The sequence below is a fragment of the Silurus meridionalis genome, chromosome 13, assembly GCF_014805685.1.
Source record: "Silurus meridionalis isolate SWU-2019-XX chromosome 13, ASM1480568v1, whole genome shotgun sequence".
NCBI classification, from domain to species: Eukaryota; Metazoa; Chordata; class Actinopteri; order Siluriformes; family Siluridae; genus Silurus; species Silurus meridionalis.
In genome coordinates this window covers 19,713,510-19,736,752 of record NC_060896.1, presented here as the reverse complement: position 1 = coordinate 19,736,752, position 23,243 = coordinate 19,713,510, and the positions used below count along the sequence as shown (strand labels likewise).

At 34.8% G+C, this 23,243-nt stretch overlaps 1 protein-coding gene across 1 annotated transcript in view; it reads right to left on the bottom strand.

Annotated features, from left to right (window-relative positions):
• LOC124395535 (SH3 and multiple ankyrin repeat domains protein 2-like) overlaps window positions 1-21,561 on the bottom strand; it is a 73,836-nt gene extending 52,275 nt beyond the window's left edge. Inside the window, exons 1-10 of the mRNA XM_046864097.1 lie at window positions 21,350-21,561; window positions 19,372-19,575; window positions 18,244-18,315; window positions 16,537-16,645; window positions 15,000-15,151; window positions 13,742-13,909; window positions 9,972-10,088; window positions 9,811-9,888; window positions 9,276-9,342; window positions 1,434-1,674 (exon numbers count right to left, since the gene is read on the bottom strand). Of these exons, the coding sequence (XP_046720053.1) occupies window positions 1,434-1,674; window positions 9,276-9,342; window positions 9,811-9,888; window positions 9,972-10,088; window positions 13,742-13,909; window positions 15,000-15,151; window positions 16,537-16,645; window positions 18,244-18,315; window positions 19,372-19,575; window positions 21,350-21,553 (1,412 nt within the window). The 5' untranslated portion in view covers window positions 21,554-21,561. The remainder of the gene's footprint in view (window positions 1-1,433; window positions 1,675-9,275; window positions 9,343-9,810; window positions 9,889-9,971; window positions 10,089-13,741; window positions 13,910-14,999; window positions 15,152-16,536; window positions 16,646-18,243; window positions 18,316-19,371; window positions 19,576-21,349) is intronic.
• Between the last annotated feature and the right edge of the window lie 1,682 nt (window positions 21,562-23,243).

The window sequence follows — 23,243 nt, the reverse complement described above, 5'->3', positions numbered from 1 at the left end:
TTTTTGACGTATTCCAACTTGTTTGGAAGCTGGAGTCAGACATGAAACAGCTCCTGTGAAGCACAGAGGGTTTTAAGGGGCCAAGAGTGGCAGCTTGGCGATACCAAGGGTTGAACCACTGACCTTCCGATCAGTAACCCAGCACCTTTACCATTGAGCTACCGCTTCCCCGCATTGCATATGTGTTGATTACAGAAAAAAAAACTTTTCGTGTGTGTGTGTGTGTGTGTGTGTGTGTGTGTGTGTGTGTGTGTGTGTGAGAGAGACAGTGTGTGACCATATGTCTGAATTTAATCTACATAGAGGTCAGAATGTCACAACTTAATCAGTTCTGAGGCTTTGTGGCCATGGCAAATAAAACCCTTAATATCAGTGCACACACGCACACGCACACGCACACACACACACACACACACACACACACACACACACACACACACACACACACACACACAGAGACTTGTATTACTAACAAGTAAAGTCGCCACCAGGGACAAACACTTATAAAGAACATCTTATTCATTTTTATCACCACGTTATCTGTGTAAAGCTGCTTTGAGACGATGTTCTTTGTTAAAAGCGCTATACAAATAAAAATGAATTGAATTGAATTAATGATGTCCATTGACATACTGTACCTACTAGAGCTTTTTAATGATGTTTTACAAAAATCAAACACTAATCTTTTACCAGAGGGATTCTTTTGTTTGTTTTCTTAACAGAGACCTGCTAAGATCAAATCCTGGATACTCCCATCTTTGTTTCCCACCAAAAACATAAAAACATGTCCACATTTACACACATTACAGACACTACCACTAATCTTCTTAATCCTCTCCAATGATGATAGTCAGGTTAATCCTTCATTTTACACACAAAACCCCAATAAACACAAAACAGAAATGAGAGAATCTCTATCTCGCTCTCTCTCACACACACACACACACACACACACACACACACACATAGAGCAGTAATGACTAGATTTGTACTCTATGTGTTAGGATTGTTTGTGTGCGTGTGTGTGTTTAGAGAGAGAGCCACAGATAAGCTGTGGCTCTAGTGTGTTTGATGATTTAATCTTGATCTCTACTGATGTCCAAATGTCCCCATAATGATAGAAAGGTGTTTGCTTTATTCTTGTGTCGACACGTTGCTGGTCCACAAGATTTCTTTTACACAAATTGCAGTGTTAAAAAAAATAAACAAACAATAAAAACTGAAAAAGGCATTATATTTGCGTTCAGTTACTGAAGTTAGCTGTAGGTGTAGATATAACTATAGTTGAACAGTATGCATCACATTTGAAATGTACCAGAAATAATATTTATATATAATAAAATTATATGCAAATGTAAGTATGCGTGTGTGTGTGTGTGTGTGTGTGTGTGTGTGTGTGTGTGTGTGTGTGTGTGTTAATGTGTGTGTGTCACCTTTGTTGTAGTCTATGTTGTTCCTCTCCCAGACGGCTGAGCGAGGGTGAGCGGCTGCGTGGTGCGGCTCTGGTGCTCACTGTGCCATTAGGGCTGGTGTGTATGTGTAATTGTGTGGTTGTGTGTCGGGGATGCATTTGGAGGTGATTTTCACTGTTGGAGCGCAGCAGCACACGTGGAGGCACCAAATGATGAGGGGCACGGCGACGCCTGGAGTATGAAGGAGCCTCAAGGAAAGGCACTGAGAAAAAAAATGGAAAGAATAATAATATAATAATATATTCCCAGAATAATAATTATTATTTTGCATTCACAATGTTTTTGTTTTTATAGTTCACATTATGTAATTCTATAGCATTATAGTGGACAATATTCAGCATACACAATTCAGTACAGTAGATCAGTGTACAAATCTTGATATTAAAAGAAATCATTATTTGAAATACATGCTGTGTGCAAAAAAAAACAAAACCGAAAACATTGATTTTGTCACATTGATTCCCTGTTTTATTTCCGATTATAGTTTCTCTTGCATTTGTTCCTTTGTTTGCCCAAGCTATATTCTTTGATAAAAATATTTTTTTTTCAGAATCTGAAAAATGTGTTTAGTGAGGAAGCTGCTATAATGCAGTGTAGCTATACTACTACTTCTACTACTAATAATAATATAATAAATATTTAGAAACATAATAATTAACAAGTTTGACATCTATAAGTACCAATTCTGCTGGTATTAACCAACCTGGGTAATTGTTTGGAGTAACTGTACTCTAACCAGGTTCCTGAGATAAAAGCAGGAAAATTTTAATCCTTAGTATAAAAATATGTTTCAAAATCTCTCTCACAACATCTGTCTGAAAAACCACAGCAAGATGGGGTTTGGATGATAAACTGACTGCTCTTTGTTACATCTACTAACTGAGGAGAAACATCAAATATGCCAAAGTCACAAGGACGTCTGGCAGAGCTGAGGTTATGAGGAATTGTAGTTGGGGAAAAAAAAGATGCTGTTAAAAGATTCTTACATGCACCCTATTACATCCTGACCTTCAGGTTCTCTCATCATCAGCACCTAAAAATAGCCTTGCCTTTCTTTTCCTGTCTGATCAGGTATGAAGAGTTTTATATTTAGAAGTCAAAATGAGGATATCAAGCAGAGCTGCAGTCCTTATGAAGAAATGTATGCAAATGTAATCAGTCTTTGCTAAGAAGAACCTACAATTGTCTCTGAAACAACTTAAAAGAAACAAAAGTAATCAATGTCCATCACCTTTTGATCCATATTTAATACAAAATCTTAAATTAATTGATTTTTGATTCAACAGAATATAAAAAATAATTAAACAAATGGAAAAAAAGGCATGGACAAAAATTACTTTTTTAACCATATCATTTTTTGCCCAACCTTCAGAAGCAATCACAAGTTTAAAATGTTTATTAAATAAATTTCTTTTATATAAACCAATTCACATGGAAAACAAATATTCTCTGATTATGTAATCCATATGAAATGTAGAAGAGGTACAGTTTCTCTGGTATCACTTCATTAACCTTCCGTGTGGAAACACCTGTTAAGAGTCCTGATAATTTACCTAATTTAAAACACCATAATTCTTTTCTTTACTTTCCTTTTACTTCTTTTTTTTAAAAGCTTCAGTTTTGTATCGGAGAACATATAACTGGTATGCAAGAAAACCCTAGTTTTGATTCGTCTGTCAGAGGACATCCTTTCCAGAAGTTTTAAGGTGTTTATCAATATATATTTTTAGAACATTTTGAAATAACGAGTGAAACATCATTATATTTCAAAATGTTTAATTATAATTTTGTTAACAAATTTGTCCACATTTGTCTGTGATTTGCATATCCAGTCTTTATTCATGGCCAATCTTTCTGAGCTAAGCTTTATGGTATAAATCAATCGTTAAATTTATTTGCTTTTAAGTATTATACAGTAACAGTTAGTTCCAGGCAGTATCTTACATTCTGTAAAGACTACAGAAGAGTTAGTGACAGTTAGCAAGTGATACATTATAGGAATATATGAAAGAAGAAGAAGGAATGCCAATATTCCTGTTAATGAGAAAGGACAAATTAATTTAAAATACTAGTTGGGATTATTTCCACTATAAGTAAATGAACAGAACATTTAGCAATATTGTGTCTTAAATGACAGACCATTATTTAACTGTTGTATAAATGTAATATGACCTGGTTGTGATTACTACAGCACCTGAAATGAATCACAACCATGCATATATTAGATATAACCCCCTCCCCCAATGATCACCAGATATAGTGTGATCAGAATTTCTGCCTTGACCAACATTCCTATTACGTATATCCACACACAATACAAAGTTATTAACTGTTATCTTTACCAGTGGACTTTTTACTCTCTGGAATGAAATACTCTCAAGTACAATGCTACAATTTTAGCCATATTATTGTAGCTTTGTTAACAACTGCAGATGAAGGATGCAACTCAGTACAGAGAAGAAGACAGGTTTGAGCTACAGAACGCTGCACGACTTCAGATAAACCCTGTTGAGAGTCACACCAGCAGGGGTGTGTTGCCAAGGTCGCAGTGTTTTATGCTAAATTGGGATAGTTTTAAAACAAGGTTGAAGGAAGTTGGTTAGGGCGCAGACCTTAAAAAATTTGAACCAGTTTAATGACTTTTTGTATTACATTTGTATAACATATGAACTAGAACTAGAAACTAGCAACCAAAGCATCTTTTTTCCCTCTTTTTGATGCATCATATTCAAGCATGTATTCAATATTATAGAAATAAAATTTAACTAAAGTATGTTTTCAGAATTATCTGACAATAATAAAAACATTTTATTACTGAAAATAAAACGCATCTGTTTCTGCCTCCATTTGTACAATGACACACACTGTCCAGTGATTTGATTGTACAATAAATAAATAAGATGTCTGAAACTGTCTGTGAAGCTTTAAAATGAAGTTGATTAAAACATTAGCATAACATTGGCATAACGTTTTATGGCAATAAAACATTGACATCCACTCATTGTCAGTTGTGGTTCGCTGTAATTACAGATTTAGGTTTTCTAGCATGTGTCTCTAGGATTTGCACATTTTGATTTTGGATATTTTCTTCCATTTCTCAATGCACGATTTTTCCCAACTCTTTTTGGAAACCCCATCAACAGACATCTATTTGCTTACATTTGGTTCCTCTGTGCTGCCTGTGATGGCAACAAGATTTCCAGCATGTGTAGTAGGAATGGTTTTACCTGTATGTTGTAATTAGTTTGGGCCAAACATTGTGATTTAGCCTATAATTCAAGTCTCAACAAACCCAAAAACATTCTTCCTAGTGCTCAGACCTGTGAAGACCTGATGAAATTGCACTCTACTCTTTCTTTCTGTGACCACTTACAAGTTGTGTTCATTTGACACAATGAATCCCCACCCAAACAGAGTATGTGGAAATTTTCCCCTGAACACTTTGCCTTCATAATTATCTTCAGTAATTGCCCAAACTCTGATGAGGTTCACATAAGCCATGAATGACAAGTTACTAACCTATGTGCTTGATTTGATTTCCCATTAGGTGGCACAAATTAATGTGATTTTTCAGTCAGAAATTTAATCTAAACCGTTCCCAGAGGTATGATTGATGTTTGAAGTTTGACTGTGCAGTTCTCTAAACAAACTCTAAATCTAAAATAGGTTACTAGTAAGAGAAGCTATGCAAGTCATATAGATACAGATAAAGAGTTTCATTTAATGTTCACATCAAACATCAGAAATGGGGGAAAGTTGATCTAAGTGACATTAAGCATGGTTATATTTTAGTATATGGGTTGCCAATAAAGTGCTGTAACATCTTACCTAGTATAGGACATAATTCAGTAAATTAGCTAAATGCAGGATAAAAGTCTACCTTTAAGACCCAAACATAGCATTTTTGCAATGCTGCAAATTCTTAACCAATAACCCACCTTAACTGGTTTGATTGGTCTGCACTAATTTAACAAGTTCAACCTTTTGCGTGTTATCTGAGTCATTGAAAGGGATTTATTTATGAAATATTTGAGTAACAGTTCAGAAATTTGTGTGTTCAATACCAGAATTGGTTGTGTCAGGAGTATACCTAGAGCCACAGGTCTCCCATCAGACCCTGCATTTCACATGACATGACATGTTTGGCTTGCCTGTAAAGTACTTCAAAAATTAAACAATCAAACATAACTTCTAGCAGTACTGCAAAATCTTTATCCAGAATGGTAAACGCTGGAAGGAAGGTTACCCTCACTCAAATAGTCACTCTTTACAACCTTGATGAGCAGACAGCCAAGAGCAAAAATCACCTCAGTGTAGGCACAGGCTCACTGCAACAATCCAGTGAAAGATTAGATAACTTTCATGAAAAAACTAAAGAACCCACTTCAGACACTGTATTAAGTAATGGTATCCATTTGATCTTTTAAATCCAAGTGTAATATCTGTATGTAGTTACAATTAATACTTATAAAAAATTAGAAACTAAATACAAAGATTTTTTCCCTGTGTAGGAAACGATTTCCCCATCTCTATTTTAGTTCTTATTGAGCGCAAGAATTGCAGATAACACATCTCAAAGTGTAATCTGGGTTTGTCATTATAAGACAGACAGAAAAATGCTGAAATCAAAAAGAGAGACAGAGAGAATAATAGAAGGAGAGAGAGAGTAAATATAAAATCAGTAATGCTGCAACATTGTTAAAAGTGTTAAAGCATTCCCTTACCGTCTCTCTTTAATGCACAGTGAAAAGATTTCATTTTTTACTCCATTGGCATTCACTTATATAGATTCATTCTCCCAAATGATGTCACAATAAGAGATTGAAAAATAAAATAGCAATAAAAAGAGTGTAAGTCAGGGACCGTGATACAGCACAGATCATGATTTGCCTCCAGCTGGCAGTATCCTGTAAACCCCCCATCTCACTCTATCTCTCACTCTCTGCCACTCTCTTTCCCACTGACTCGTTTAGCATATGTCTATTACTATGTCTTGATGTTCTTTCATTTATTCCTTCTTTTATTCATTCATCCATCCTTCATCGTATCTTATATGGTATCTCCCATCTCTGATTGATTTCATTTCATCTTAATTATTTATAACTAAATCATACAAATCGATGCTGAGGATTTTTGACTGAGTTTAAAGCAGCAGCTATTTGAATGGTTCAGCACTGAATTGGAATCTGCACAAAATCAAACAGCCCATCCCAGTATTTTCTCACAACAGTATGGGACAGGTTTACATTACATTGTCGTTGAGTTAAGGCTAGTTAGCATGATAGTGACTGTGCCTACTTCTTTGGGCAATATGTTAGCCTGAATGTAGCATGCTGTTGAACTTTGCTACCAGTTTTTTACACAATATTACAGCCTAATGTTATACAGCTTGCTGTTAATTATGCATGTTATTTACATAGATCACATTTAGCTAGCTTACTAGCAAACTTGGTTACAATAATATAGGTGGAGAGGTAACGTTTAATAACTTACTGCTTAACAGTCAAAATTATCATAAAGGCATGTTTAAGAAGATGGTTAGATTAACTAATGTTGCTAAATCTGGACATAAATCTGACAAACTTCAGTTTTGGGATTTCTTTTAACTTGTGAATTAAATCTGGTGAATTAGAGTTTTTACAGTAATAGAGATCTGCTGACTTCAGGTTTTTAATAAATGACTAAATTAAATACAGCTCTCTGTACTTCACTCAGACTTTTGCATCATTAAGCCAAAACATCAGCAAAATCCCACTGTGTCTGTTTTTTCTGAAAATAACGATTCTATTTTCATTGTGCAATGATTCAGGTGAAAGAGTTTAGATGACCCATGTGAACATCTAAAAAGAAAAAAAACTACAGTAACAATAATAATATTAATAATCATACATTTCGTTTTTACTCAATAATAAACAGTATATTTTCTTAAAACAGTAACATACAGGAACTTCTAAAACACAATGTAGATCTCCATTATCAATGACGTAATTTCTAATGAATAAAAATATCACACAGATGTGTAATGGATAAAAATATTACTTCAGTGAAGTAAAAACTGTTATGCAATATCAAGAAATAACATTACAAATAACTATTTTAACTGTTGCAACATTTCCAATAACTATAGTAATCCTTAAACACACCTTTTTCTGAGCAGAAAGAGGAACCCATGGCGAATATTGTACATTCCCATCACAGGTAAAGTCCATAGATTAAACAAGAAATTAGAGTAATAAATAAGGAAAACGAGGCAAATGGGAATAAGGAGAGATAAATGGACAGGTACAAAGCATCAGGACTTCTTGATGTACGAGTTTGTCTCCATGATGCTGCCTGATCAGAATATAAACCTCTTAAACTGCAGCTTCTCATTCCGCCTGCTGGACAGCTGTGAAGCACGGATTAACTGTGGCTTCTTTCTTTGTTTGTTTAATATCTATCTATCTATCTATCTATCTATCTATCTATCTATCTATCTATCTATCTATCTATCTATCTGTCTGTCTGTCTGTCTGTCTGTCTGTCTGTCTGTCTGTCTGTCCGTCCGTCCGTCCGTCCGTCCGTCCGTCCCTCCGTCCGTCCGTCCGTCTGTCTGTCTGTGTCTGTCTGTCTTGTAATGATGTAAAATGGATCTTTCTTTCTTTCTTTCTTTCTTTCTTTCTTTCTTTCTTTCTTTCTTTCTTTCTTTCTTTCTTTCTTTCTTTCTTTCTCTCACTCTCTCTCTCTCTCTCTCAGTTATTGTTACCTGGTGGATGAGAACTGAGAGATGAGAACTGTAGTTCAATAATACACACACACACACACACACACACACACACACACACACACACACACACACACACACACACACACACACACACACACTTTGTTCTTTTCGCTCTAATTTGATAGAACTATGAACTGTAAAGTATACATGTAATAAGTGTAAAGTACCTTTTAGAGTTATATACTGCATTATATATTATTATATATTTATTGTAATTTATATATTATTTATGATATTGTTTTATTTAAACATGTTTCATATTTTGTATATAGTATTGACATTTAAAGGTTTATTTTGTAGTTGAAAAAGGGTTCCAACTTCTCAACAGTTAATAGATTGTGATGTCTTCCTTAGATCAAAGAACAACACAATCACTTGCTGTAATGTATGGCAAGTTTGAGGTCTGACGAGGTTGTAGGTTGTATTCGCTTCATAATATAAGACAATTATGCTCCTTTATGTTCTTCGATTTATACATTTGCACTTTCCTTTTTAGTTGAGAACACAGGTTTTCTACCATCCCAATGTAATGGATTTTTTTTTATGATTTAAGTCTTTTCCTTTCTATGCATTTCTAGAATGTTCTATTCTGACATCATGTTGGTTATTGTTTTCATCTTAAATTGAAACACTTTTTCAACCTGTGTCTTAATGTTTTTTCTGGTTTTCTTAGTTTGTATCTGTTCATGTATTGTCTCATTAGGTCTTATGATGTGTTCATGCTTTGCTCTTGATTCAGTTCTTTTTAGCACTTTTAAGTCCCCAGTCTAATGTTTCTGTCTTTATCATATACAGTCTTTTAATGTTTCGTATACATCATAATAAAAGTTACATACAGTATATAATAATGCATAACAATGTTTCAGCACATGATTTCAATGATTTGAACACTGCATAAATTAATGATGAAACCTCTTCGCAAAAAAATTCCTCTTTAATACAAATCACTGCAATCAGTCGTGTGTGTGTGTGTGTGTGTGTGTGTGTGTGTGTGTGTGTGTGTGTGTGTGTGAGAAAAGTAAGAGAGAGACACTCACCTACGTCACTTTCTCTGTGGTTCTTGATCAGCTCTGCAAGCTCAAAATTTCCAGCGATGATGGCCACCTGAGACACCATATAATAGCAGTGTTCATTTTAAGATACATGGAAAAAAAAAATTATCCAGAAACAAATTATCTTAATTTTTTTCGGGCCAAAATTTGAATTAGGGCTGAGATTTTTACATCTTTATAATTTTTGCATTTAAAATTTTTCAGTAATCTATCTATCTATCTATCTATCTATCTATCTATCTATCTATCTATCTATCTATCTATCTATCTATCTATCTATCTATCTATCTATCTATCTATCTATCTATCTATCTATCGATCGGTATTTTGATATAGTTTGAAATGTCTATTCAGATTTTTGAAAAGACTTGTACATACTATTGTAAGTGCAAAAAAGCACTTATTAGTACTCAAATGTTTAATGAAACTTCTCTACATTTCATACCAGCCCAGGAAGTATTAACATGTTTTACACAATTGGTTTTACAAAAAACAAAAAACAAACAGATAGTAGACAAACCTGAAATGGAGTTTGGCTGTTATAATTCTTCACCTCTTTATCAGCACCACGAACGAGCAGCACACGTGCACAATTATCCTGTATATACACACAAAAGGGACAAATTATAAAGAAATGTCACAGAGCTTCAGAAGCCTTTTTAATAGTAAGCAGTCACACACCTGGTTGTAAAGAGCACAAATGTGCATTGCTGTGTTTCCTGATGCATTCTGGGCGCTCATATCAGCCCCGTAAAAGAGCAGATGCTCAAGATGCTGGACATGACCATGGCGACAAGCCTGAGAGCGTACACACAGAAATACAATTTTCCTGATTATATTATTCAGCAATTTTAAGAACTTTCAATCCATACTGTAAATAAACTATATAGGCACAGGTTTGTGGACACCTGACCATAAGATTTATATGTGCTTTTTTAAATATACCATTCTATTTGTCTTTTCTCTGCCAGAGCACAATAATCCTGGTTACTGCATGTAAAGACTGAACTCTACTGCACTGCAGGGCAAAGACCATAATTGGCAATGAATATAATAACTGTATATATGCCTTATATCTATTTGAATCTTGCATATATAGTTTTTGGACATTTGATCATATGTATTTTTAACACGTCATTCCACGTTCAATCCCCATTTACTGTTTAAATATCCTCCAGTTTTCTGGGAAGACTTTCCACTAGATTTTAGAGGGTGGGTGTGGAGATTTGTGCTCATTCAGCCCACAAGGTTGTTAGTAAAGTCAGGTACTGATGTAGGGTGAGGAGGCCTGGGGTGCAGTCAGCATTCCAATTCATCCTAAAGGTGTTTACAGTTTTTCTCAGTTGCTTTGGAGCGTTTCCCAGATCAGAAATGAAATTTTCAAAACTACTTGTTTTCAACCTCCACATCATTTAGTCATTTGTGTTCATCATAAGAACATTTTTTGTTGCTTTGATCAAATTGCGAATGCTTTTGTACATTAATTTAATCGACTGTGTACAAGTGTCTGCTGTTTCCTACAGTATCAGTTGTTTATGTCATGTTGATCGTAATATATTAAACTGGTTTCACCTAAATAGTCTTAACCCCTAAAACATCTCAACATCAGTTCATTGTATAAGTCATTGAATGCAAAATGGTTAAACCAGTTGTCATCATCTGTCATCTGAAATTTCTATTAAACTTTTTTTTTTGTAAATGTGACTTTAAATGATGAATTGTGCAGATAAATCTTAAATGTCACCAATAAAGGAGAGTGTATAGCATCAGATCAACACATAATCAACCAGTTCTCTAAAACAGGCCAAAGGTGAATCTTGTGAACCTTCAATTGGAGAGTGAATATAGACAGAGCAAAACACAGAATTATAAATTCTAAAAATAGATGAACAACTGAAAATCAAACAAACACTTGTATAGTACAGTAAAAGTGTGAATCCTGTCCAGTCTTTGCAATAAATATAAATCAAATACGCAATCAAATAAATCAATTTGTGCTACTGAAATGCATAGATGCCATACAGAAGGAAGTAATTTTTTTGCATTTTCGGTCACTGTGATCAAAACCATAGTTTATATCAAGAAATCCTGAAACTGTGCATCATCATACTGACAACATGACTAAACATTTTGATGATTTTGTTTGTGAACAAATACTCATTGACACCAATACTTACTTTTGAAAGAAAAGTACAGGCTTTTGCAAGAAATGCAATGTTTTGTGCTGTTTGTAAACATTTCTTTAAGATTGCACTTCCTGGTTTGCAAATATTAGAGATGATTAAAAAAAAAATGCTTCAAAGCAGCTGAGAAAAACTGTAATAAGGTCAGAGCTCTGTAGCAGGCCACTCGAGATCTTCACATTCAACCCATGTAAAGCTTATCTTCCTGGAGCTCTTTTTATGCACAGGAATATTGTTATGCTGGAACAGGTTTGGGTCTCCTTTCAAGTGAAAAAAAAATTGTTATGCTACAAATGCTGCAAATGTCTGAGTGCACTATCGTGTTCCTTTTTCCTCTTTTTGAAAACAAGTCATTCCTTATCTTTGAATGATCCAGCACACAAACATCACTCAAATATTTGCAGTTGTCTTCGGACACTCCTGTTCATTCACAGATGAATGGGCAAGTGACCTACATCTTACTTAGGCTAGATAGCATGCCTAACAAATGTGTGCAATATGAGATCATAATATTGAGGTCACACAAAATCATAGCCAGCAGATGGCAGCAAGAAATTGTAATATATAAATCTCCTGCACCTCTACATTTATTACTCTGACATGCTGTCAGCTCCAGATTATGGGCAAATTCATCAGCTGTCCAGTAAAAAGTGTGACATTTATCAGCTCTGACAGACCCATCTGGATGATATTGTAAACCTTATTGTATTTTATGCATGCTGGCGACTGAATTCTTGGATCTGATTGGTCAATAGGGACATAATTTAACAGCACAATTTTGGACAGTAGGTCGGCAGTACCATGAACAGTAGGGTTAAATTAATGCACTTAGTCGAATGCGTTATTGTTTCTATAGCAACAGCTTATTCACAGGACCTGTGATAAACACATTATACAAAGTAAAATATATACGTATGATTGTTGAAATGGTGACTATTTTCTAGAAATAGTTTAACTATTTAACATTGGTGGTAGTAGAAAAGGGTGATGTGAATGTGGTGAATGTTTATCATAGCTTCATATAAAAACAGGAACTAACGTGTTGCATGATAATACATTCAAATGCCTAAAATGTTGTTTCTTTTATATACAGTACATTGTGATCATCAAATCGCTGTGGTATAAGCAGAATAAAACACTCCGACCATATGAAAATAATAGTCCTGTTGCAGAACTTTTGGAGAAAAAGGATGCAGTGTACAATGACAAGGCAGCGGTGTTAGTAAACACTACAGTGTTGTAATTCTCCAAAATTTTGCCTGGATTTACTCTCAGACACTCTGCCAGCAGATTATCTGACACATAACGTCCCATAAGTGTAAGTAAAGTGTCCATTGTGGTCCGCTGTTTTATAAGCTTCTCAGAGCACAAGACAATCTGTCTATCTAAAAAAGTTGTGTGAGATTTAATAAGATCTGAAATCCTATAGCCCCAGCCACTCTATAAGTGTGATCTATAGGACCCATATATATATCTATTTAACTATAGAATACCGCAACATTTAATGAATTTGTGCAAGAACAAGCAGGTTATGACCGGTTCCTGGGTATTTGGCTACATACTGTATAGTGACAAAAACTTCCAGACTGTTCAATCATAGTCCAAAGACTTCAACTACAAAACTAATCAAGATATAGCGGACACAATATGATGGATGTCAGACAGAAATGTGTATGACTACTATCTCACCAGAGAAGGTTATCAGCTTCAAGGCAACATTTAGTGAAGATGTAAGTGAACATCTAAGTGTGATGAACACACACACACACACATGCGCACGCACACACACAAACTTGCACCCACGCACGCACGCGTGCATGAAAATAAACTTTCTCCTGATGACATTACTCATGAAATGGCATGTTAAAAAAGAACATGTGATTGTTATGACAAGATGTCTATTAATTCTATATGTGCAAGATTCAAATACATTTAAGGCATATGTACAACTTTAGCATCCACCTAAAATGCATGGAATAAGATGCACTTGCCTAAATAATTACACAGGCATTCTGTTATTTGATTAATTATATTAACCCCCCACCACTCCACTGAGACTTAAGAATTGACTTGTCTTTGCCCTGCAGTGCTGTAGAGTTCATTGGGTATTTCTGCATGCAGTAATCATAATTAATGTGCTCTGGCAGAGAAAAGATAGACCCTAAACCAGTTACTGTTCTAAAATGATATACATGACAAAGTGATGAGTGTGCTGTGCTTTGGTGTATATATATATTTATTATATATAATCCAGAGATCAAAGGTCACCTGATGAACTTCATGCCAGCCATTCTCATCCTGGCAAGTGATGCTGGCATGCTCATGGAGAAGGAGCTCACAGCAGCCTGAATCTCCACCAACCATGGCTGTATGATACAGTGCAGACAATCCACGGCTGTCCTTATAATCTGGTGATGCCCCCAACTCCAACAGAGTCTGACAGGAAAGTATTGCTGTGTTAACACTTGTGTTATTACATTCACTCTCTCTACATTCACTCTGTGCTTAAAATACTGTACATATTCTGCATGCTATACATAATAAACACTAAGTAGTATATGGAATGTATGTGTCTGAAGCATGAATACCAACAGAATGGCAAAAAATCCCAAATCAATAAATAAATAAGTAAAACCGAGTCACTTCGTGGGAGAATAAAGCCTCTAATCTGAAACATTTTGCAAAAAAAAAATTAACAAACTTATTGTTAATATATTCAATATAAATAATAGAATTTAACAAGATTATTAAAGGTGATTAAAAACAGAGTAATACAAAATAAATTTGCATATTTACAGTAAGTGTGAATACGGAATGCATGCCTGTGCAACAAGAACATTTGTTTGTCAGTCATATTAAAACCAAAAATATTCTCAATGGATTTTGTTTCAATTACTCACTTCAAATGACAATGACTATACTGACATGACAGAGAAGGAGGATAGGTTAAATGAATAAAATAAATAAATAATATAGTTTAAGATGATTTACTCTTAAGAATACTAATCACTTATAAGCATTGTTCTTTAAAAAGAACAATGTTCTTTTGTTAGTTACACCATTAAAAACTGCTTAGTAATTCCAAGCATTAGGTAATTCTGACAGTACTATATTTTGATATTAATATTAACTCTTTTATACAGCAAAGTGTGAAAAGCTAAATATCTTGAAATTCTTATTCAGTGTCATCGATTTTTTTGTTACTTGATATGAGAGACCATAGCTAGTTTGTGTATGTTAATTGTGCCAGTAAAATTTCTTTCCATTGCATGATCCAAAATAAAAACTAAAAGTGTTTTCTGCCTTGAAACTATTTTCTCTAGCTCTTTAACTAAATATTAAACAAACAACATAAAAACTACAAGTGAATTTAACTAGCAGGGAGTCACCCAATGATTGTTCTTTCACACTGCAAGAGAATATATATATATATATATATATATATATATATATATATATATATATATATATATATATATATATATATATATATATCCATTATGAACCCATGTCTGTCATTCCATACCATGAGTGTGTGCTTGGTGTTAGCACGAGCTGCTCGGTGTAGAGCTGTCATGCCATCTTTAGCTCGGAAATCAAGGTGAGCTCCTCCATTCTTTAGTATCTTAATTATGTCAGCCATGTTCTCCAGGTGGGCAGCGGATGTCAGGGGAGTCTCTGTGCAGAAATTGTGAATACACACAGAAGTTTTTTAGTATTTGCTTAAAAACTCATAGGCAGCTAACAAAATATGTGTAACAGTGCAAGTATCCTAGACTAACTTTCTAATGATTGGACCTGTTTTCTTGTGGCTAAACAAGGCAATAGAAATAATTAATAATTTATTCATTCATGTGTAGATAAATGTGAATCTGACTCAAGCTACTGCCAAATGACACAATAACAGTGATTAGAGTGCACTTTCTTGGTATAACCCACCATCCCTGGCTATTTAGAATTACCTGTGTTTTACTTAAGTAAATGTTCTGTAAATTACATCTACAGTATAATCTATATACAGTTCTTTATGATTTAAAACCTGGGCAAAAATTTCCAAGAGAATTATTATTGTATAACAGCAGTATTACTGTGAGTACTGCACACCCCACTACCTGATCTTAATCACCATTAGTTATAGGGAATTCCAACACAGTCTCACCGCATTTCGTGATATAGTCACAAACTTTAATCTATTGATTCGTGTTCATAGACACGAATTTCCCTCTTTTCTCATGTCACCCAGAATGACTGCCTCTGTTGCTCTGGAGACGGAGCCAAACGGAGCCAGACGGAGGCAGTCATGCTGAGGGAGGATCATGGTTAATGTTGACAGAAATGCCAATGGTAAGATTTTTTCCCCATTTTTATCAGAGAACAAGGCAGAAAATATACGGTTAGGGTTAGGGTTATAGTGTAATAAATGTGTGTGTCTCTGATTAACGCAGTCTCTTTAATTACCTGGGAAAATATATTTATTGTAGTTTGACTGGAAGGAACCACTGACAATGGTTTATAAGAGGGAGAAGTTTACCGAACATTAACCAATAAAAACAAGCTTAAAATCTTCTGCTTAAATGGTGAGTAATAGTATTTGAAATTTAAAAAATCAATAACAAACGAGAGAAAAAAAATACAGCATCTTATATCCAGTGGCAGAAAGAAAATTTTTGCGGAGGCAACAAAAATACTTTCTATTGAAATACATTTAATAGAAAGTCATCCTCAGTGACATTCGTGTCTATGACCACGGATCAATAGATTACAGTGAGACTGGGCTGGGAGTTCTCAGAACGACTAGTGAATAGGCATTTCGCATAGCAATTCAACCTACCTATGAAAATGTTCTGACAATTTTAAACAAGTGCACTTGATTAAACTGTTACCAAAGTAACCGAAGTATATTGCTGCCAAAACAATAATACACTTGTGATGTACTGCATGTCAGATCCATGCTGTTATAGAAAATCAGTCAAAACTGTCTAACCAGACAGAGCGAAAAGCTAAACAGTTCATAGTGGAAAACTGTAGATTATGTGTGCGTTTGGAGATGGAAGGTGGTGTACCTCCTGTTTCTGAATCGTGGTAATTCGGGTCAAGTCCTTTGTCCAACATTTTTGAGATTTTCTCTGACTGGTGATTTTGTATGTAATCCATAAACTTCCTCAGATTGGCCTAAAGTGAGTGAATAAGTGAGAGAGAGAGAAAGAGAGAGAGAAAGAGAGAGAGAGAGAGAGAGAGAGAGAGAGAGAGAGAGAGAGAGAGAGAGAGAGAGAGACTTTCCCGTATTTTTTTGGGCCAGTTATAAATAGGTAACAGAACAGCTCCCCATACACATTTAAAAAAAATTACAGAGAAAAAGGAGAATTAAAGGGAAGCAGATGAAGGTCACATATGATTCATACAATCAGATGATACACTGGGACGCACATGGAACCTAAAGCGGTGGCAAAATCTGTAAATATTGTAAGTATGTATAAAGCCATGTCTGATTATTTGCATTAATTTCAGAATTTTTTTTTTATAAATAAATCCAGCTAGCTAGTGTTACATTTTTTTGGTTTTACACAGTCATTGGCAGCTTGGCTTTCAGACACACACAAATACATATATTTGATTGATACAGTGGTTTCATTGTGTAAATTAAAATAAATTGCATAAGGATTTGAACTTTCTTGAAATTTTACTTTAACTTCATCCACTTTTTTCGGCAGTTTATATTCAAGACTGAAAGTTGGTGGTTTGCTAAAGAAATAATTGAAATAAATAATAGATATTAAAAAAATAGAAATAAAATAAATTGTTAAGTAACAGTTTATACATTCTTATAGCAAGAATTCTTTTTTTCTAATGTTTTACAGTTAAAACATTTATATGCCACTTACTTGAAAAAAAATACTACTAATATTATATATATTTGTATAATTTGTTAATAATTATTTATTTATATATTTACTATATGTTTGTATTAATACATTTTTATTGTCACTTGTTATACTAATACTAGAGCTTGACTTGTAGTTCTGAGAGATATTAAATGTGAATACTGAAAACTATTTTCATCTAGAAGCCACCTGCTGCTTATGACAAGCCAGGAACCTCACATGACAGTTTTCCCACTGAGACTCACATGTGAATAGATCAAATATAGAGCAATATTGTCCCTACTTTATATAGGTCAGTAATTACAATGTGCAAAATATGTGCAAACTGCAAGTTAAACTGTATAGAAATTTCTACTGAATATGACAATGCAAAAACATCACTTCTATGCCCTGTGGAAGATTGCACTTTTATGCAGTTTGGAATTATGACCAATTGCTTGGACTTCCACTGCTGCGGTAGTGCTACAAATAATAAAAAAGCCGTTATTTAGCCTTTTTTTGACAATTGGCCCAGTCTGCACAATACATCATCAGTATGGTAGGTGTAATCTTTCTAACTACACACCACTAGCATGCTGTTTGAGATAAGTGGTAGATGATGTGTAGATGAATCTAGATCTGACACATTATAATATCACATAACATCAAAAAGAGCAGTGATTTAAGCATATGAAGGGTTATTCATGTGTCAATTACCACTAATAGTAGTTATTCAGGGGTTTCCAACTTACCGAATTTAACGCTCCTAGGAATCTTTTAAATTCTCAACAATTTTAAACAAGTGCACTTGAAAAAGCTGTTACTAAAATATTAAAATGTATTATATCCAGACATAGCTAAAAGTAAAAAATGGCCGTTAGGCACCATGAAACATTTTTGCTAACTTACCTTGGTATGTAATTTGGCAATTTGCTTCTCATCTACATTGGGTTGTGTGTAGACTCTGCTTTTATACCGAAACTGTAAAAAAAAGATAAGAAAACACTGTAGTTGTATTGAAGTGGTATATTAACATTCAGTTCAATATTTGTGCAGCTCTTTTTGAGACCTATATGTTTGCAAGCAATGATCTATTTTAGGGTTCTGTTGAAAATGCATGTATAAGTTAAATGCAGACAGAAAAAATGTACTTTTTAATTTTAGCCAGCTTGCTATTCCTTATTATATAACAATTGTTACAGATTTTTAGTAAACCCTGGTGTTGTCTACAGCAAAAATCATGTAAAATTGCTACATCGGATAAGTGTCCATTTTCTCATCATTTATTATTTACTATACATATATTCAAATATGTGTAAATAAGTATTTGAAACAAACATAAATGAAGAATATGCCCATTACATAATTGAGACATCTATAGTATAAAGTAATTAGGCTGTTACAGTCACAAGAATTCTGCAAGACAGATTTGTTTTTTATTTAATGTTGTTTATGTTTTGTTTAATAAATCCTCTTCAGGATATATTGTTCCAATACGTATCTCTGTGCTCTTTTTTTTATTAAATAACAAAACTCAATTGGGTGCAGTTCATTGCCTATTTTTGTCTGTGTAATTTCTTTTTCTGCAGCTTTAAGTTCATCCTCTTTCTAAGTGACTGCTGGCTTTAAACTGTGAAATCATGATTGATGTAAGCTCAGTGGTTAAGGTGTGAAACCTATGAGCAGAAAGTTGTGAGATCAAATCTCAGCACTGCCACCAATAGACTCTTGAGCAAGTCTCTTAGACCTCAGTCGCTCAGTTGTTGATAATTGAAAGCTGTTATAGATAAAGACATCTGTCAAATAGCATAAATGTCAATATTTCTATCATCTTTCCAAAACATATATTAGTTGATGCTTATGGATGCCATATGTATTGTCAAAATGTAAAAAGACTGTGTACTGTATAATTTTGAAGTGGATAAATACACTGAACACATATTAAACAATAAAAACTAAAATGTTTAAATGTTTATTACCCCTCACTATACATAGTGTATACTGTATCATTTCAAACCGAGACTTTTCCCTTTTTACCTCCAGAGTTGGGATGCTTTTGCTAGTTGGTTGTGGATATTCACTGAGCAGACGCTCTTCATCCAGGAACTTTCCATCTCGGCCATTATTTGCCGGCTGGAAGAGGCCATAGTTCAGCACATCCTTTAAGCTTTGACTTAAAGTACATAGGATCTGCTGCTTTACTGCCCAGACTGTCGAGTCCACATCAAACCTCATACATTTCTGTTTGGGAAGATAAACACTATAATGTCAATGTTCTGTCATTATTATTGGTGAAGCTACACAATTCTTATTCATGTCAGTTTTTTAGATTGTGGGAGAAAACTGAGGAACATGTAGGAACCAACCGAGGAACCTGTAGGAACCCAACCTGGATGAGTATCATTTTTTCTGGATGTAACGAGAAGCTTTGGCATAACTATTTGCTTACAAAAAAGCAGTAGTGTTTTCTGCGTCTGGTCTACAGACTACAACGAGTATGACCACTTCAGTGGTATAAGTGCTGTTTCAGCTGTTTGGTCGAGGTTAGATGATGGTAATATATTCAGGGGTAAGGAGCCCCTCCTTTCTCCTGAAAGAATAGAATCACTGCACTTGCATGAAGTATGAAAGGTGTCTAATGTGTACTTGCTGTAGTGCTTTACTTCCACTGCCATATTTTTTTGCTGAAGTCAGTGGTTAGCTATTCATGGTGGCAAAGTACCTGAAAGTAGGTTAATAGCATAGTCAAAAGGTCTGTGAGGAAGTACTGTAGGGTGCATGGCATGGTGGTGTTAAACATTTTTCTGGACTTAATAAAGCATTTGGGAATCATTGCCAGAATCCAGTGCCTGAAATGTGAAGCATGAAAGGAATTCTATATTTATTTTTTAGAAATAATACAGAATACCAAGCCTCCTCAGAACTGAGTTTGATCTGAATATTTTCAGCTATAGCAGAGACCTCTTTCCAGAGTCTTCTGATATGTTTTGATGTTTAGGTCAATATGGGTGATTTGCATGGACTCTAGAGCTAGAGGAATATGACTGATGATGCTGGCAGGGACAAAAAGAAGACACAGAGTTGAGAAGCGTGTCTAGGCAACTGGCCAAACTGATGCAGGGTCGAGTGACAACCCGCTGTTGCGCCAAGCCAACTCTGTGATCACATTTGCTCTCAAACTTTGGAGAAAGGCAAAGTTAAATGCAGGTTCAATCCATCTGTTTCCTTCACCCAATGTGCAAAACCTAAAGACATATTTGGTTGCCTACTGTTAGCCTTTTTTGAAAGACATAGGAATTTTACCACTCTTCCATTGTATAACTGCAAAATTTTAACTTTATTCATCTAAAAACAAAAAAGTGAATATGAGTTAAGATGAGTTAAGCGTCGTTGTCTTTGGCTAACCTGAGCTTTCAAGCCTTTCTGAGAGCTCTAAAGCAATAAAAACAAAAAAGCAAAAAACACTAGAATAACCATCATATTTGTGTCAATGTGCCATGAGAAACTGCTTGCATCAAATAGCCACTGTTGTGTAATAAGCATGGTTTTTCTTTTAACATAAGTTCTATTAGGAGTCTGGGGAGATTAAGAGAGGCTAGGTGCTTGGATGGAGATCATGCAAGGGTCATCTGAAGGAATCATACTCTGAAAGTTTAGAAGCTACAGACATGGGCTTGTCACTAGTGGGAAATGAACATTTCATTATTATTTGTCTCAACCATCAAATGTATTGTGATGGTCAATGTTTGACTGTTGAAAAGTTATGAAAGGTGTTATATTAACAAAAACCCAAACTAATACATACAGACAATTAACACACACATACATATTCATACTATAAGTAAAATGCACAAAAGTTATATATTTATGTTAAAAGGCTGTGATAATCAGTTACTTTTTTATCCTTTATATACTTGTATAATCAAAGAAATGTTATTATTAAAACAAGTTTTTGGATATCCAGTCCTCTCCAGCCAGCCAGCCAATAACACAAACATGCACACACATGACTCACCGTCTGCTGCAGATCTGAAATAATGACCCTAATGACAACCGTGTTGCTCTGCACGTCCTCCATGTAGCTTAGCAGTCTCTCAGCTGGTGCACTTATACTCTCATAGATATTGTCCTCTTTAGAGCTCCCGGAGACGGACTCATCAGAATAATCAGAAAAGCTATGAGCCATTTCATCCTCACTGGATGTTGGACTCCGTGGCATAGTACAGGACACACACCGAGTTCACTGAAGAAACACACACATGCACACACATCAACTTTCAATTATTTTTTTTTCAATTTTGATGATTTTCTATTAACATGTAAGATTGGTTGTTTGCAATATTGGATGTATATATATATATATATATATATATATATATATATATATATATATATATATATATATATGTGTGTGTGTGTGTGTGTGTGTGTGTGTGTGTGTGTGTGTGTGTGTGTGTGTGTGTGTACAGCATCAATGGTATGGGTGGTTTTAATACATTCAAAGGAAAAAGAGAAACAGAAGATGGAAGAATGACAGATTTATGATGTTCGACTCAGTGAAGGCAATCATAACAAACTATAAGGTTAGAAAGAAAAACATGCTTTATAAGTTGCTGTGCACTTGCATGAAACCTAAATCAATAAAGCCTGATTAGAGTTAATTTACTCTGTAGGGATAATGAATGTGTTGGGCGTAACATACATATACATTGACGAACCAATTTTCAGTGATTAAGACTTGAAAAAATCCTGCAACAACATCCTAATGAAAAGTGAATATGTACAATAAGAGATGGGGATATATTTCCAGAGGCTGATCCACATGGACATTTTATTTTTCAGTACAGTAGGTGTCTGTCTAAAGTGAAACATTTTTATTTGAATGAGTGATTTGTTTTATGAGGTTGTGTAATTTATAGTAATTTGTGCAATATGATATAAAATTATTGGTGTTTATTGATGGCATTTTATATGCGCAATCAATCATTCCACTATTTTATGTCTGACTAAATCAGTTAAACCTCAACAATACCTGAACTGAAAAGGCTATAAATGTAATCTATCTCACTAGACAGGCTTTTTGTACATTATTAAAAGGACACTACATCATAATTTCAGAGCTTTTTGTTCAGCAGAATGAAATCCTTGAAGAAGAATGTTCTTCGTTCTTTTTATCCTCACCATGATTTAGCCTGTATGAATTGTGTAATTGGATGGAAGTACAATATGGAACAGCAGAAAGGCTGTAAATTAATGTGTGTGTGTGTGTGTGTGTGTGTGTGTGTGTGTGTGTGTGTGTGTGTGTGTGTGTGTCTCATAGTTTGTCCTTGTATTTCAACCTTTACACACCTTATATGGACAAAAGTATTAGGACACCTGACTTTTCCAGCTATATGTGGTTCTTCCCCAAATTGTAATCGCAAAGTTGGGGGCACACAATAAGACATCTTTGGATGCTGTATCATTATGTTTTACCTTCAAACCCAAACCTGTTCCAGCATGACAATGCTACTCTCCCTAAAGATTTGGTTCACATGGGTTGGAGTGGACTGCTATAGAGCTCTAAAGTACCATATTTTCCGAACTATAAGTCGCTACTTTTTTCCCACTCTTTGAACCCTTACACAATGAAGCAGCTAATTATGGATTTTTCCTGGGTTTTTCCCGGTTTCACAAACTTCAAGACAAAAAACTGAGCCCCATAACATTAGACCAATGAAACTGCTGAACAGGTTCAGGTGAACCAATGAAACTCTTTATATTAAATCAGATGCGCTCCCATTGAATCGGGCCGCACCACATCATAAATATGGATGATGTTCCTCTGATGTTTGACCTGCCGCTCACTCGGACTGTCAACAGGAAATGCGAATCATTCGTCGCGCTGAAAACAACCGGGCATGAAAAAA